We start from the raw sequence: 14,878 nt of genomic DNA, 5'->3' as shown, positions 1-14,878 counted from the left end.
GTATACTGTTGCTGTGTGGTCTTTCTGATGTACTTACTTGGTAGAAGGTGTTTTTCATTCTAATTCAGCAGAGTTAGGAGCATTGGCTTGCTGGGAGACAGCTGAGACCTCAGACTTTGTTGTTGATGGGTGCCCAGCTCTCAGCAGCCTGGCCCATCTCTGCCACCTGAAGGTACAGCCCTTGGGGGTAGGCCTTTCAGAAGAACCAACACATTAGTAATTTGTTCCTTGGGCCTGACAGAAGGCTTTGCTTCCAAATACAAATGGCACTTAAAATAATGTTAGGAAGACACGAAGTACCAATTACCATCCACCTCCATCTGATAATCTGTCAGCGTAGATGCAAGTCGCACATGATTCTGCTTCTGCCTCCTAGTAAAGTAGAAAATGGATTCCAAGAATTGCAGCCCAAACGCAGCTGCTGGCTGAGCACCCTGGTACTCCACCGAGAGCTCACTCACTCTTCAACATAATAGTGGACTATCACTAACTGCTACTGGCACAGAAACACCACTTATTTTTAGCCCCTTTTTCTTAATTGGAAACTTGCTTCACAAAACAGAAAGGCAAAGATGGGTATCAGCTGATGGGCTGGCTGTCCTGCACACCACAGTGAAGGTGAGGACTCCTGGCCATAGGGAGAGAGGAAAAGGGACCTGGACAGCATGCTTGTCATTGGATCAATGAAGGCAGCACCCTGTGCCAGTCTACAGAACCCCAATGGTGATCCATCTCTTTTGTCATGCCATGTGACTTCTGTGTGGACCCACACAGAAGAGGGCATCCAGACCCTTCATCTCTGCTACCTGCTCTGAGGAATTCATGAATAATGAGCCCTAGGAATCTGTCCTGAATGATGGAAGAAGGAAGGTAATCAGATTATAAAATTGGAAGCAGAGCTGGAATTTATATAAATTTTTAAAGGATCATAAGGAAATGCTAGTATTTACAGTCAATTGGCACAGCCTGTCGCCTCTGTGTATATTGTCTTCATTCAGAAAAAAAGGGCAAACTAATATTTAGACAAGTGCTTGGTTTTATTGATTTAATTTTGACACTAGGAAATCTCAGCAGAAGTACAAATCATATGTACAAGTATTTATATCAATAAAAATTTCCATTGGTGATTTTTTGGCAGAATGTCAGTTTTGCTTCTTCTGGGGAATAAATGCGATGCTGTAGAACCTGCTGCACAGGAGCGCTCCTGTGAACGCTGGAACAAACTGAGGGTAGAGAATAATGGAAATGCTGATGGAGCACGGTGACGTCATTCCAGCTCCACCAGCAGGTCTCCCTCGCCAACCGTGTCGCCAGCTTTGCAGTGCACCGATCTCACCTGGAATTAAAGCGATTGGGGAAGCGTGGGAAACAAGTGGACCAAGAGGGCAGTCATCCTAATTTCTTTTGAGAAGTAAGTGGCCCTCGGCCCGAAAACGTAGACCATCTGCTCACACCTGTCTGTGTAAGGGAAGCAGAGTGCAGGGCTATTCCTACAGAAGCCTGTGCGGAACTCCTCGGCCCGTCACTCAGCCCAGTTAATTCTCGAGAAGGCAGGCTGTGGACTGCTCCCAGGCCGCTGATATGCCCATGCTGGGGACTGACACATTCCATCCCGGCCTCATCCTATGGTTTTGAGACTAGAATGTGTATTTAGTGTCATGGTAAAAACCAAACAGCTACACAACAATCCAAACAGGTACCGATAGAGAGGAGAGATCGTTTAGCCTGACCATTTCCCTCCTTTTGAAAGAAATTAAATAATTTGATGCCCTACTACAGCTGAGTGGCACAGAATGTGGAACTGTTTTATTCTCCTGATTTCTCCTGAACACAATCCTGTCTTGCTTCTCCAGGTTTGTGTTCAGATTTAAAAGGAGCAGGCAGAAGACTGGAGTGCATAAGAGGTCATCATTTCCCTACTTGGCAATGGTTGCTGAAGCCATGAACAAATAGTGTGTTTGACCTAACTGGCCATATTGGCATTAAGCAAATAAAAATGCTAGGAACTGTCCAGGTTGCTGCATAGGCCTGTGCCCTGTCCCTCCACTGTGAGAAGAAGGGACAGGCTCTTCTCTTAAACTCAAGCCCAGAGTTCCTAAGGCCAGTATAAAGCTATGTAAAGCAGTGTAAATACTCAAAGGCCTTGATGGGCAGAGGCTATCTATAGTGAAGTGGATGGTGATATATAGTACGTGTTTAATTGATAGCACATTGACTAGGCTGTAGAAGATCCACATTGTGACTCTGTTTCCACCCTGACCCTTCCAGGCACTACTAGCTCCAGACCCAGCCAGGGGCACTCCTTTTTCTTACCAGGTTGAACTCCAGAGCCTGTGGACCAGGGCTGGAATGAAGAGGAGGGACCTGTGCTAGCTGGGTCTTGTTAAAGCAGACTTGCCCCAACAGCACGCCTTCAGACAGTTCTGGACTAAGGACGAGGTAGCAGCCAGGCTGCTCCTGGGGTTCTCCCAAAACAGCGAGCAAATAAGACACTCAGCTCACTGGGCACCATGTTTCCTCAGAAATTAAGGCCATTCTGAGTCAGCACCTCAGCACAGGGCCCTTGGCCTGATTACACACCCGTTCTTGGTCCCCATGACGAGGCCAAATTCTCACCATGACATCAGTCCACTGTTTGCAAAGAACAAGTAAAATGAGTTTTACATGAACCAAAGCTCAAATTTTTTTGTGCCCATATTTCTGGAAGCTTATGATTGAACTGTTAAGACCCCACAGGCCCATGGACACTGCCTAGCTCTAGCCTGGGGCCACTGAATCTGCAGGGGGCCTTGTAATTTCCCCATGAAGAGCAGGTAGGATAATTCTAGGCCGCCTTCTGAGAATCCATCTCATTGTCTTTTGGGATAACAGACCACAAGACAGAAGCTGAGTGATGCAGACTTGGTTGTGACTGACATCTCTCTGAACCCAATGTCCCCAAAGTGTGGCCATGGTGCAGGCCACAGCCTAGGACACAGCCAGCCTCTGCTGCTGTCTTCACCTCTCAATCATTCTATAGATACTGAAAGAGGACATATTCTGCATGTGCATCTTTTTATCACAAGAACAGCAAAGCCACTGCTTTTCTGTTTTCAAGTTTTACTCTTAGCTATTTTAGTGCTGACCCTTTCTCTTTTTCTGCCTGAATCGTTGAGCCCCTCACATGTACATGGGGCTTCAGCTCCTCCATCTACAACTGAATTGGTCCCTTCCAGGAGAAATTATCTTGAAGAGTTACATTAATTTTTGCACTCTGTAAAACCATTTCCTGCTGAGTCACCTAAGTCTCAGATAACTAACTGCCTCCGAGACAGATGTAAACATTAAAAATTAAAAACCCTTTCATCCAAAAGACATTAATGTGGAGAACAATTGTGCTTTGACTACCTGAACATAACACATGGACCCCCTTCCTGGAAAGCCACCTCTCCAGGAGGCAGACACACACTGACAGAGTGGAGCCCCTGAGTCCTAGTATCCGCCCCAGGAAAGGGACAGGTGGCAGAGATCACCTTGACATTCTGTTGAAGGAGACCATGTCTCAACGGTGGAGAAGGTCCTCCATCCATTACAGGCTAGATTAGGAGCTTGGGGACATACCTTGCCCATTTTCCCAGCTGTCATACTGTTCTGCATTTTCATAGCTTCAATCACACAGATTTCCTGACCTTCTGCTACCTGGAAAATAGGTTAAAAATAGATATTTTAAGAACATTCTAATTTTGTAGTAACATCTAAGAGTGAAGCCATTAAATTACTTGTCAAATGTACTGATTGGTCATGGAAACACCCCCAACTTCTGCTGGCTCCCACTACAGTCCATCTGAGGAGACAGTAGAGAAAGACCATTTACTCTGTTGTCAAGTTCTCATTAGAAAAGCCTATAATGGAAGATCACAAGTGCAGCATATGGGGCCTCCCCTAGGGCCCTAGGAGTCAGCCAGAGATGCTACAAAACCAGTGCTTCCACCTCCTGGCCATGTCTGCAACAGGCCGATACCTAAGGACCAAGGGACTCAGAGCTTGTCTGGGTTTGCTAGACAAGGAGTATGGCTACCAAAGGGTAAAGCTTTCTTTACAGGTTGATAAAAATGTTCTGCAACTGACTGTGGTGATTACACAGCTATGCAAAACATCACCAGCAACTTGTCTGCTTTAAAGAGATGATGCATACCACAAAGGAATCAGAATTCAGTAATCTCTTACCCACAGGTGCACATTTGCCTTTATCCTGGGAGCTGAAGACAACAGCCTAGCATTAGGGCCAACAGGACTGCTGTCCACCTACAAGAAATGCAAGTACTAACACTTATGCCAAGTCCTTACAAGAAGGCCTAAGTGCTCCGCAGGTGCTTGTTCAAGCCCGTGTTCTGATGCGTGGCTTTCCTCTGCCCAGTAGGGAGATCCAGGCGGAGCAGGCACATACCTAAGAGTTAATCTGGGACGTCCATCCAGGAGTCAACTGTGACTAAAAGCCATGTTACTTATTCCCTTTTCTCTGGCCTTAATGATCTGGGCCAGGAGTTCTTTCTCTGTCTTATGGAAAAGGGTCTCTTGTCCTATGAAGTGGTGGGCTGAAGGCTCCACAGAGTACTACTGGGTATGCTGGCTGGGGCTCCTGGACAGCCACAGTACTATGGCTGTGCTGGCCAATGCCGCAGAAGGACCTGGAGAATGTTCTTTCCTGCCATCCCCAAATGATCTCCAAGTCCCCTCCTGGCTCCCTGTGTGGCACAAGCTGTCTTTCTGGCAGTGTGAGTACTGAAGGCCTGTGCATTCTTTCCTCTGCTGTTCAGGTGGTGGGCTGTGTTTTTCTGGCACAGGAATATAGGAAGAAAGGAGATGCCAAGACTTTGGTGCTGGCACGGAGGAGAGCCACTGCTGACAAGCAGGCTTCGAGCACAGTGCTCACTGCCGCTTTTGATTCATTTCACCTGGCATCTGCAGTGCAGGCACCAAGAAGCAGCACCTCCAAAGGGCTGTTCTTCAGAGTGGGGGGGACAGGAGAAGGCCGCGCCAAGATGACGCAGATGCCCCGGCCGGAGGTGTCAGAACAGTTGCTCCTTCGTGCCGTCATGTTAAAGCCGTTTCTCTCTCCTCAGAGAAGGGCGGGTGTCACTGAGGCACACAGGAAAGGCCTATGGGCCCAGCTATGGCCAGAGCAGCACTGAGAGCTTATCCAGCAGCCAGGCTGAGATGTCCCTGACCCTGGCCTGCAGGTAACAGCACAGATGGCTCCTTAGGACACCTTGAAATTCTTTCCAAAATTAGGAATCAAATCTCTACCTCTGGGCTCTGGTCACTGTTTCCTGTCAGAGGGACAAATCTTCACCATGGTATTTATGTGGTAGCTTTCCACATACCCACCTGCCCTGGCTTCCTCTGTGAGCAGCTGAGAGCCCAGGGTTGGCGCAGAGTCTCCTCGCCCTATCCCATCAGCTTCCTCATGGATGGGCTCGCCTCACTCTGCTCGGCCAGCAGCTGTATTACCTATCACTGCTCATTTCCTCTTACCACACTGCTCACGATCTGCTGGCCAGACAGAAGCAGTCCCCTGACCCGTCCTCAACACACACACACACACACACACACACCAGTGTCATTACAGTCTTCTGTAAGAAGCCTGGAGGTCTCCAGTGGTCATGGTCAGGGGCCAACAATACCCACTGAACATTAAGGGACAGCTTCACCAGGCCACAGCTCCCTCCCCACAAGACCTGACACTCTTGGGGCTAGAGCCTGGAGGCAGAAAGATTTTGGCCAGTTTAGGATACCTTGCCACCATGATCATCCTCCCTAGATGGCTCTGGATACTTGTAAGTGTGAGTGCAAGACTAGGTCCCAAATTATTTAATCTGATCAGAAATGAGAAGTCTCAGAGCTGACAAAGCCCCTGCCCCCACACCCCAATTGCAAAGCTCGTAATTTGATGAAAAACAAGCTTCTGACGGGAAGGGAACTGCCTTTAGCCCGACTCTCACCCAGCAGCAATTATAGAATTGAATCACAGAATTAGACCTGGGCCCTCCATCCATTTCCCCCCACCCCCACACACTTCTTAGTTCCCCTCACTGCTGTTCTTGTATCAGTTAGCTGTGGCAAGAAACCCATGTCTTCCTCCTCTAGCTTGCTTTCTCCTCTCAGCCATGTTTAGAGGCCATTATCTTGAGGCAGCTGTAGGAAAATGTCCCTTGGTGCCTTACAAAACGGTGATATGTTTGGTTCAGCTGGACTAATGCTATACACATGCATGCAAACGCAAGTATAAAAAGAGTTACCCAGACAAGCTTGATCTAATTTCAACTTATTTCATCTCTTGGAAACCAATGTACTACAAACACATTAAAAAAAAAAAATGCAGTCTCCAGGCTGTGACTATCACTGCTCCTAGCCAGGCTCCAGTTCTCACCAAGAGGAAGCCTCCCTGCCTGTGCTGTCCACACCTGCAGAACATGGAGCACACACCCACTGCAGCAACTTCTGAACTGCTTGCAGGCCTGAGAAGCCTGAACAGAGCTGGGCAGTCCCCGTCACAGTACCTGTAGCTGGGCCAGCCCTGCAGCATGGCTGCACACACACTTCTCTAACATTTCTGTGAGTCATCTGATAAAGACTTACAGATTATGACAGGTGTATCCAGAGTTGGGCTTACTAAATGGTCACAAGCCTCGCAAGTCTTCCTGATAAACGCAGTCGGCCTGATGTACTTCTTGGCTGTCTAATTGGTGCAAAGTTTGGAGACCTGAATTCCATGGCTTTCATCCGGCTTATTGCATCCTCTCCTCTGACACAGGGTCAAGGTTCACATTCGAATCAGATTATTAGAGCAGCCCTCATTAAGTGGGAGCCAGGCTTGCCCCAAACGAGTAAGCTTGTGAGAGAACTCAGTCCATTTACTCAGCAGATTTTCACATGTTTAGGGGCCTGAATGTCACCCAGCATTGCTTTGTGCTGAGGAGTTTCAGACATCTCCAGCTGATGATTAATTGTGAGTGATGGGAAATAAAATCCAGCGAAGCCAGCTGCTTGCCATGGTCGGCAAAATGACTCTAATGGAGAGAGGCTGCCAATTTTCCAGTTTTACTGGCAAGTCTTCCAAGTGTAATTAAGGGAAGTTATAAATGATATGGAAATCTATCAAGTTCCATTTATTTTCAGAGGACTCCTTTCCCAGGGGACTTTTATCTTGAAGCTTATAGTATGCTTTGTTGTGCTAATGATTTAGGCCACATCTTGGTTCTGATTAAAGCCCCCAATCTCCTTCTACCAAGACCCCTTCACTCCTTCCACAAAGATTAAAAGATACAAAACCTTCTCCAGCACATGCCCCTTCTCAGAAAACACACTCTGACTGGGACCCACATGGCAATGTATCGTTCGAACTGCAAACTGCCATCACCCCTAAGAAAGCTCAAAGAAAGTACAGGGTGGGGATGAGAAGGAGGGATCTCTGCCAAACATAAAAGGAAGCCCCTCAAAGTGGAGCCTCGAAAGCTGTGCTTGAGAACAGACATTCACAGAGGTGCTGTAGCCCACTAATGTTATTTGATTTGGAATAAAAGCATGAAAATGATGGCAAAGGCCTAAAATTGGAGAAGTAAAGGATGACTGCACAGTGCTCCATTTCTCAATTTCATCCTTCAGAGCCACAAAATGGGGGTGATACAGTGACTGGATGAGCTTTACAGTAACAGCTGTGGTCTTCCCACACAAGGGAGGCCCTTCTAATGGGCTGAGGTCTGTTTGCAACAGACGGGGAGGAACAAAACAAGGTTCCCTATTAAGGGTGCATAGTCATATTTCTGAGGGAGAAAATCGTTATGGGAGTTGGGTTTCCTTTAAGATGGTCCCTACCCTCTTTTGTCATCCAAACCCAAGGCTGTGTTAAAAGTGCTATTGCTTAAAATGCAGGCCAGAAGATGCAAATGGCGTCCAGTTTGTGCCCACCCTCCCCCCAGAAACCCACTCTCCAGCAACTGTAAAGAATGCAGAGGAAACTGTGCCAGTGGCATATGGCTTTCTACTGTGCTAAACATTCATACAAAAGACAGGTTCATCAGTCATTGGAGTATCTGGATAAAAAATTAGCTCCTGATGGATGGTATTTTGAGCTTACCTGCTGCTAGTACATTACCAGAGAAACACGGGTTTTGAAACCCACATGACATTAGAAACTGCAGACCATGAAACACGACCCATGCAGGAGCACATAATGCACGGCAGATTATACAAAATAATAAATAAGCTATTTAAACCCTCTGCCTAAAATTGGGCCCGCTGCAAGGAACCCCGGGTCACTTCTACGCAGGCCAATTAATGCACAGCATCTGCTGTATAGAAGCAGGGCACGAAGCACTTCCGAATGATTCCGGCAATTAAAAGAAAACTGTTTCCTGCCTGTTCAGACAGCAACTGTTTCCCTGCAAGAGTGAGCACCAAATCGGTGCGCAGCTGAAAAATTCAGGCCCCTTTTGGGGAAGAGGCACGGGGGAGGGGGTGGTGAACCTTTATGGAAAAGAGCCTTCTTTTGTTGTTCTGTGTTCTGTGTTTTTCTGCCAAGTGAGACAGAAGGCTCGGAGGGCTTATGGGCCCACTGCAGTCTCCCCTTCTGCTGTACTGGTCCCCCCAAAACCAGGGATCCACATCAAACCTCCTGACTGTAGCACACAAGTGAACCCCCCCCCCCCATTTCACATTTAAGGGCTTACCACTTAGAATACAGGTGTGTAACACATTAAGTCCCTGAGGTCTAAAGGAGGCAGCTTCAATTTACAAAAAGGTAGGCTAGAATCTGATTATTCCAACTTCCTTTAACTGGGCTGCTAAATATGCCCTGATCCTTCCTGGAGGAGGATGTGTATCTCATGGAAAGAGAGATGGGACCCCGGGAGATTGCCCTATCTGAGCAAGTATGGGACTGGCTCAAATTACCAAGAAGATGGGCAGTGGACAGAACTGCTGGCCCTCATCTGGAGGCACTCCTGCCCAGCTCACTCCGTCTGAAGGGTAAAGGACAGGGAGAGGCCACATGTTTAGCATGCCTGAGGGCTCTGGGACTCAAGCCTGTGGTGTCTGCACGGTGCTGCCCCTGGCTTTGCCCTCGTACCCCTTAGAACTGTGCAGTGGGAATGTGTGTGGGGTGGGGGGAGTGCTCAGGAAGGAATCCAGATCGCAGCCAATGTAAATGAAGTCCAGGTTTTGTAAAAATTCCTTAAAATGAAGAAAAACATGACTCCCTACTGCCCTCTAACTCAGCTCATACTGACAGCCAACGCCTGTAGTTACAAAGAGAAAAAGTTGAAACTGGCATGATTTACAGACCCTGCAAGAGGCCAATCTGATGTGTTACCTTTGTGAATTCAGTAGGTTGTTTTAAAGGACTCAATGATGTATAACCACTTCTCTCTCAGCAATGTGTGTGTGTGTGTGTGTGTGTGTGTGTGTGTGTGTGTGTGTGTATTCAAAAGAAAAGGTATCTTGAATCTTGGTAAGGTTGAGAATGGTCATCCTTAAAAACACTACAAAGATAACAGGCGTTCTCCTCCCAGGAAGACCATTCCTTGAAAAATAAACTCATTACCAAGCCTGCACAAGACTTTTATAAAGACTGACCATCAAAACATTTTTTTCTTATGCTGATAATTTACATTATATTAAATTACAAAAATAAAAAACTCCAAATGTTAGCCAAAACAAAAACTATCCCTAAACATTTAAAAAAAATGTTATGTGGAAAAATGATTGAAAGGTCAAGTTGACGAGAATCCTTACCTCTGAAGAAGATGAGGCAGGATTGTAGAGGGGTCATGGGGCAACTTCATGGTATGTACACTTTATGGCTAGTAAAATCTGAAGCAAATATGGTTAAGGTGAGCAGAGAGCACACAGGTGCTTGGGAGATGATTCTCCCAACTTTCTGGATGCTTCCTGATTTAGAGGCTTACAGGTGTTTCTGAGTGAGTGACTGATACAGTCTGCAGTTTGGGTGCAAAACTGGCTTCCCTTCAAACTGCTTAAACAGTCACTGCTATAAAATATGTAAATTAATTATTGCCATCATTTTCTGATTGTAAATCAGGGCATGCCTGGCTCATCTGCCAGAGAAAGGCAGTAATGAATGCTGGGCTGCAAGAGGCACCAGTGTGCAATGCCAGACACACAGGTATCCAGAGGCCCAACCTAACCCTCGTCATCTAGAATGACTAAATGCTCTGGAGTTTTCAAAGCTGGTTCTTTGAGCAGTGAAAAAGAAGTCTCTTGCCAAGTTCATGTGCTCCTTTCCCAAGATTAGCTGCAGGCTCAACTACATGAGCTTTGGAGACAACAGGAGGCTGCAACTGAAGCTCTGCAGTGGAGCACCTGTGTGTCCCGTCTCCTGGTCACACCTCTGCCAAGGTACCCCCCACCCCAAGCACATAGAAGGAAGAAAAGGCTGGTGAAACTTTGTGACTTTATTACTGCTTTCATTTTCTGCCCAAGGCATTGTCCAAGAAAACAACAGTCCCAAAACCCAACTGCCTTTCTGCTACATGCCAGTTTAGGGACCAGGTAGGTGGCCTCATCTTGGGCCCACAATAATTGGCCGACTTGCAAATGTGAACAGGCTTTGGAGCAAGAAGTCAGAAATGGGCACTTACGTCGCAGTTTTATCTCTTGATGTTGAAAACTCATAAGTCAGAAATGTAAAACTCTCTTCTGGGTTGTGTCTCCCTAATTTCTGATGCAGTAAGGGGAATTCTTTCTGATGTAGATTTTAGGTGAGTGCTGAATCTGAATATAGCTTAAAAGAATCTTAATTAAAAGCAATATTTAAAAAAATCTTATCTTGGGTTGGCTCTTTTTTTTAAATTAGCTTCTCTTTTGTCTTATTTCAAAAGGCTAAAGAAACAAATATGCTCATAAGAGCTTTATTTATTCTTTAAGGACAAAGGGAAATACCATGCAGCAAATGTAGCAACTTAGTCTAACGTTATCTGGTGGCAGACGTGTACTGCACCAACATGCTCAAGGAACTTTAAATATTTTTGTTAAAGATAAAAGTTTTTTTAAAAAAAATCAAGTCATAATAACATTTTATAAAAATATTACAGTCTATGACTAGCATTATATCAATAAAAAATGGAAATAATGGTCACTATAAAAATATTTCCAGAAGGTAGATAGAAAAATCATTCTATTAGTTGTCTCTTGAATTAAATTTATGATTTGTTTCCAACTTACATCCCTTCTACATACATTAAAGACCCTACCCTATTATCTTGTGGGAAGTGACTGGCTGCTGCATCTAATGTTAAACAGATTGAAGCATCAGGAACTCTTGCCGAGTGGATCCTAAGGGAGTATTTTGAATAAAATTCAACTCCAGTGTTTAGGGCAAGGGAAGTATTTCAAATGAAGCGGTTCTCAGACTTTCAAGCCCTATGAAGGTATTATCTCTTCTATACAACCACCCAAATCCTTCTTTTTCAGGTTTTAAAACACTCTTCAAATTGTATAGTTTTTAAAAAGCAGTTGAAATTTGTTACTTAGAATTTCATATGATACCTCTGCAAAAGAAACCCACTGTTCTGTTATAAAGTCTTATTAAAAGATCAGTAAATTATGAACAAAACTGCAAAGAAAAACGAGTGCTTGCCTAGCCTTAGTTATTTTTCCTGAAAACACACAGAAATGATTGGTTTTTTGTAGTTCATCGAGGACCCAAAGAAAGGGATAAAAAGACATGTATGTTACACCTGGCCAGCCACGTACACACACAGACACAGCATTTGTAAAGAAGGTGAACTCTAAGAATTCCAACTTCAAGAGCACATACAGCAGGCCATATTCTCTGAAAACATCTTGCAGCCATTCTCTAATACCCACACTGAATGGGTGGTGGGTACTTTTAATCTGATAGCTCCCTGTGAAGCAAGACTAGCTTCAGACTGTTCCCTCTTGCTGATCGCCTGGCTTTCCCAACTTGCTGACCACAGAGTGGAAAGTAGGAAGGCCAGCAGTGATGCCAGGAGACGGCATATGTCAAAAGGCAAGACGGTAGCACTGGCACTGCCTTGCTTGATCTCTCTCTACTTACTGCCAGCTAATCGGTCACAAGTGGGCAAATGGAGGCCAGGATGACAGTCTCCAAGGCCAGAGCTGACCCCCCCCTCTTCTCTGCCCATCTTGGACTCAGGTGTCAGAAAACTAGGACTGAAGGTAAACACTTCTTATGAGGGTGGAGGAACACAAATGTGATTTTCTAATTAAAGCCACACAATTAAGACTGGCAAGCTCAGGCTGGCAGTATATAGACTGGGTGGCTTCCAGAAAAACAAAACAAACAAACAAAAAAAGAAAGAAAAGCCTGCAGGGTAGAGGGAACCAAAAAACCTTCATAGTCCACTAACCTGCACATTTTGACACAGAGATTTCACTGACTACTCTGATAATGCAGTGTGAGAGTTTGTGATTGTTAATGCCAAAACCAAGGAAGAGCCTGCTTTCAATCCCAACCCTGTATGAAAAGAAGGAGACACCTCCAGAACTCCCAGTCAATTTCTAGCTTTCACATCTCACCTCTCCTACAGCCTGAGGCTGGTATCAGGTAGCTTCTCGTCTGCTGTTCTTCTAGGAATATCCACGCCTCATAAGTGAGTGCAGCAAGGCAGGGTGCCTGGCCCTTTGTGTTTTTCTCTTCATCACCGGGGAAGCCATTCTTAAGTCAGTTCCCCAGCTTCATGTGAATTTGGGGACTAGTCATTTGAAACAACCAAACTTGATTGTTTTTATTCTTTCTAGACGCTAATATCAACTCCATGGTTTTTCTCAATATTAACATGGTACTTTATCTATATTAATAAAAAAAAACAGGTGCCATCTTAACATGATCATTACAGAAAATTAGGTGAATTCCAATGGCTTCAGTCAAGATAAAAACTAGAATCAGCATAGAGCCTGTGAAAGTCTCCTCATGTGGCTGTTATTTTCCTACACAGAAGTAAAAACACAAGGACTTCAGGGCCTCTCAAAATCTCCCAGCTGCATCTTAAATCTTTTTTTTTTTTTTTTTTTTACTTTTGCTGCTAAGCTGCTGATTTTTAAGAAAATGTATGCATCCTACACATTTGTTCACAGCAAGTTATGAGGCTGGGCAGATGAATTCCTCAAGGATGCTTCCTATACAGAGGGCTGGGGAATAAGTAGCAATTTGAAGTAAAATGATTCTGTAAACCCCGAATTTGAGAAAGAATGTCTGCCATCATTTTTATTCCACTCCCACACCACTTAGGAGGAGGTTCTCAGAGGCACTGTCACCAACACAACTCAGATGTGAAGCAAGTAGACAGAGTGAATGCATAACCTACTGTCCATAGCATCCCATGGTTTAGGAGAGGTTGCAGAGGGCACTGTATTTATTTGACATTATTCTGTAGGGAAAGTCTGAACCCAGCATGTCCCTCAGACAGAAATGCTCTTACCATGTCTCCAGGCTTGACAGAAACGGCCACCACCACTCCAGGCATCGGGGAACGTAGAATGCTGCTTGTGTCCTCGGTTACTTTTTCAAGCATGAATTTGTTCAGTTCTGCTGCAAGTTTGGTTAAAATGTGCACTTTGTACTTGAAAGAGAAAAGCATAAAGGAAGTTAAATGATGACCTTAACTTCCAAAACAGCACTTTTCAAAGCCTGGTTTTATCTTTAAATTAAAGTTACAGTAATATCCTTTAAGTCAAACATTCTAAAACCCTGCATACAACATCATTTATCTCTGGAGCATATTGAGCCAGTTTTTTTTTTTTTTACAAAGGAAACCACAAATTATTAATTAATGATATATAAAAAAGCATCGTGGATCTTTAAGAAAACCATCTCAGAACTTTATAAAGAAAACAACAAGAGTTTTGCTTGAGGAACACTCCACTGCGCACAAAGCAGAGGAAGTCAAATCCAGTGAGTCCAGCAGCCTCAGGGATGAAGGCAGTGACACTGTAGTACACCAGTAGATGGCAGCAGATTGCTGCCACAAACCTCCCATGCCTCTAGAGCAGCTACACTGGGTAGATCAATAAATTGAGACAAAGGCTTCAGTCTTCATTTTGAGAAAAGAAAAGAAAAGTCTGTAATATTCAAATATTTCCCAGTGACATAAAATGTAGTCACATCAGAAATGTTTTTCTTTTTAGGCACATTATCGTGTAGCCTTTTCTGATATGACAGAAGAAAGACAAGATATAAGAATATCTTCTGGGTTGAGACTCAATTCTATCGAGATTTTTAAAACACAGAAAATGCCATGCACAGCAGTTTTCATGGCATCTTTATGTAGGTGGCTCACAAAGGTGGAGGGCCAATGGGTTCAGGCAATCATAACACTTCTAGTAAAGACAATTCCTACTGGACAGGACACATCCCAGATAAATGTGGATAAATATATGAACCAAAATTTGCTCACAAAAAAATGCTTTGAAGTGGGGGATTGGAGCCAGTGCCAGGTTTCCGGTTCCCACCAGACCCAGTCTCTCCGGGTGAGCCAGAAGCAGCACCCACCAGGCAGCTCCATGTTGTTGGAGGAAGGCTGCTGTAACTCAAGGCCTCCTGTGGGCATCATGCTAGCAGGGAGGCTAAGGCAGAATCTGATTCCCACTTTGATTCTGCATGGGGACAGAGGCAATCTCCAAGTGGCTCTTTACAGGGCCTATTTAAAGCGGGTGGGGGAGGCCCCACAGAAGAGCTTTGATGGCCTAGGTTCCAAGCGACACTGTGACAGGTTGAATAATAACATCTTCTGCATGTTTCTTTACTCCTGAACGTGTGTTTTGCAATCAAGACATAGATGTGTCTGCCAGTTTCTGAAGGATATGATTCTTAAGTGAAATTACAGCACAAATAAAAGCT

At 44.9% G+C, this 14,878-nt stretch overlaps 1 protein-coding gene across 2 annotated transcripts in view; it reads right to left on the bottom strand.

Annotated features, from left to right (window-relative positions):
• Positions 1-1,018: 1,018 nt before the first annotated feature.
• Pcca (propionyl-CoA carboxylase subunit alpha) overlaps positions 1,019-14,878 on the bottom strand; it is a 370,367-nt gene continuing 356,507 nt past the window's right edge. The window contains exons 22-25 of one of the 2 annotated variants that reach the window (XM_042285330.2): positions 13,461-13,601; positions 4,207-4,284; positions 3,601-3,678; positions 1,019-1,336 (exon numbers count right to left, since the gene is read on the bottom strand). In XM_042285330.2, coding sequence (XP_042141264.1) covers positions 1,268-1,336; positions 3,601-3,678; positions 4,207-4,284; positions 13,461-13,601 — 366 coding nt within the window. In that variant the 3' untranslated portion in view covers positions 1,019-1,267. The remainder of the gene's footprint in view (positions 1,337-3,600; positions 3,679-4,206; positions 4,285-13,460; positions 13,602-14,878) is intronic. The other variant, XM_006978778.4, reaches the window with a different exon arrangement.

The sequence above is a fragment of the Peromyscus maniculatus genome, chromosome 9 (genome assembly GCF_049852395.1).
Source record: "Peromyscus maniculatus bairdii isolate BWxNUB_F1_BW_parent chromosome 9, HU_Pman_BW_mat_3.1, whole genome shotgun sequence".
Classification (NCBI taxonomy): Eukaryota; Metazoa; Chordata; class Mammalia; order Rodentia; family Cricetidae; genus Peromyscus; species Peromyscus maniculatus.
The sequence above is the reverse complement of the archived record's forward strand: the minus strand, read 5'-3'. Positions and strand labels throughout refer to the sequence as shown.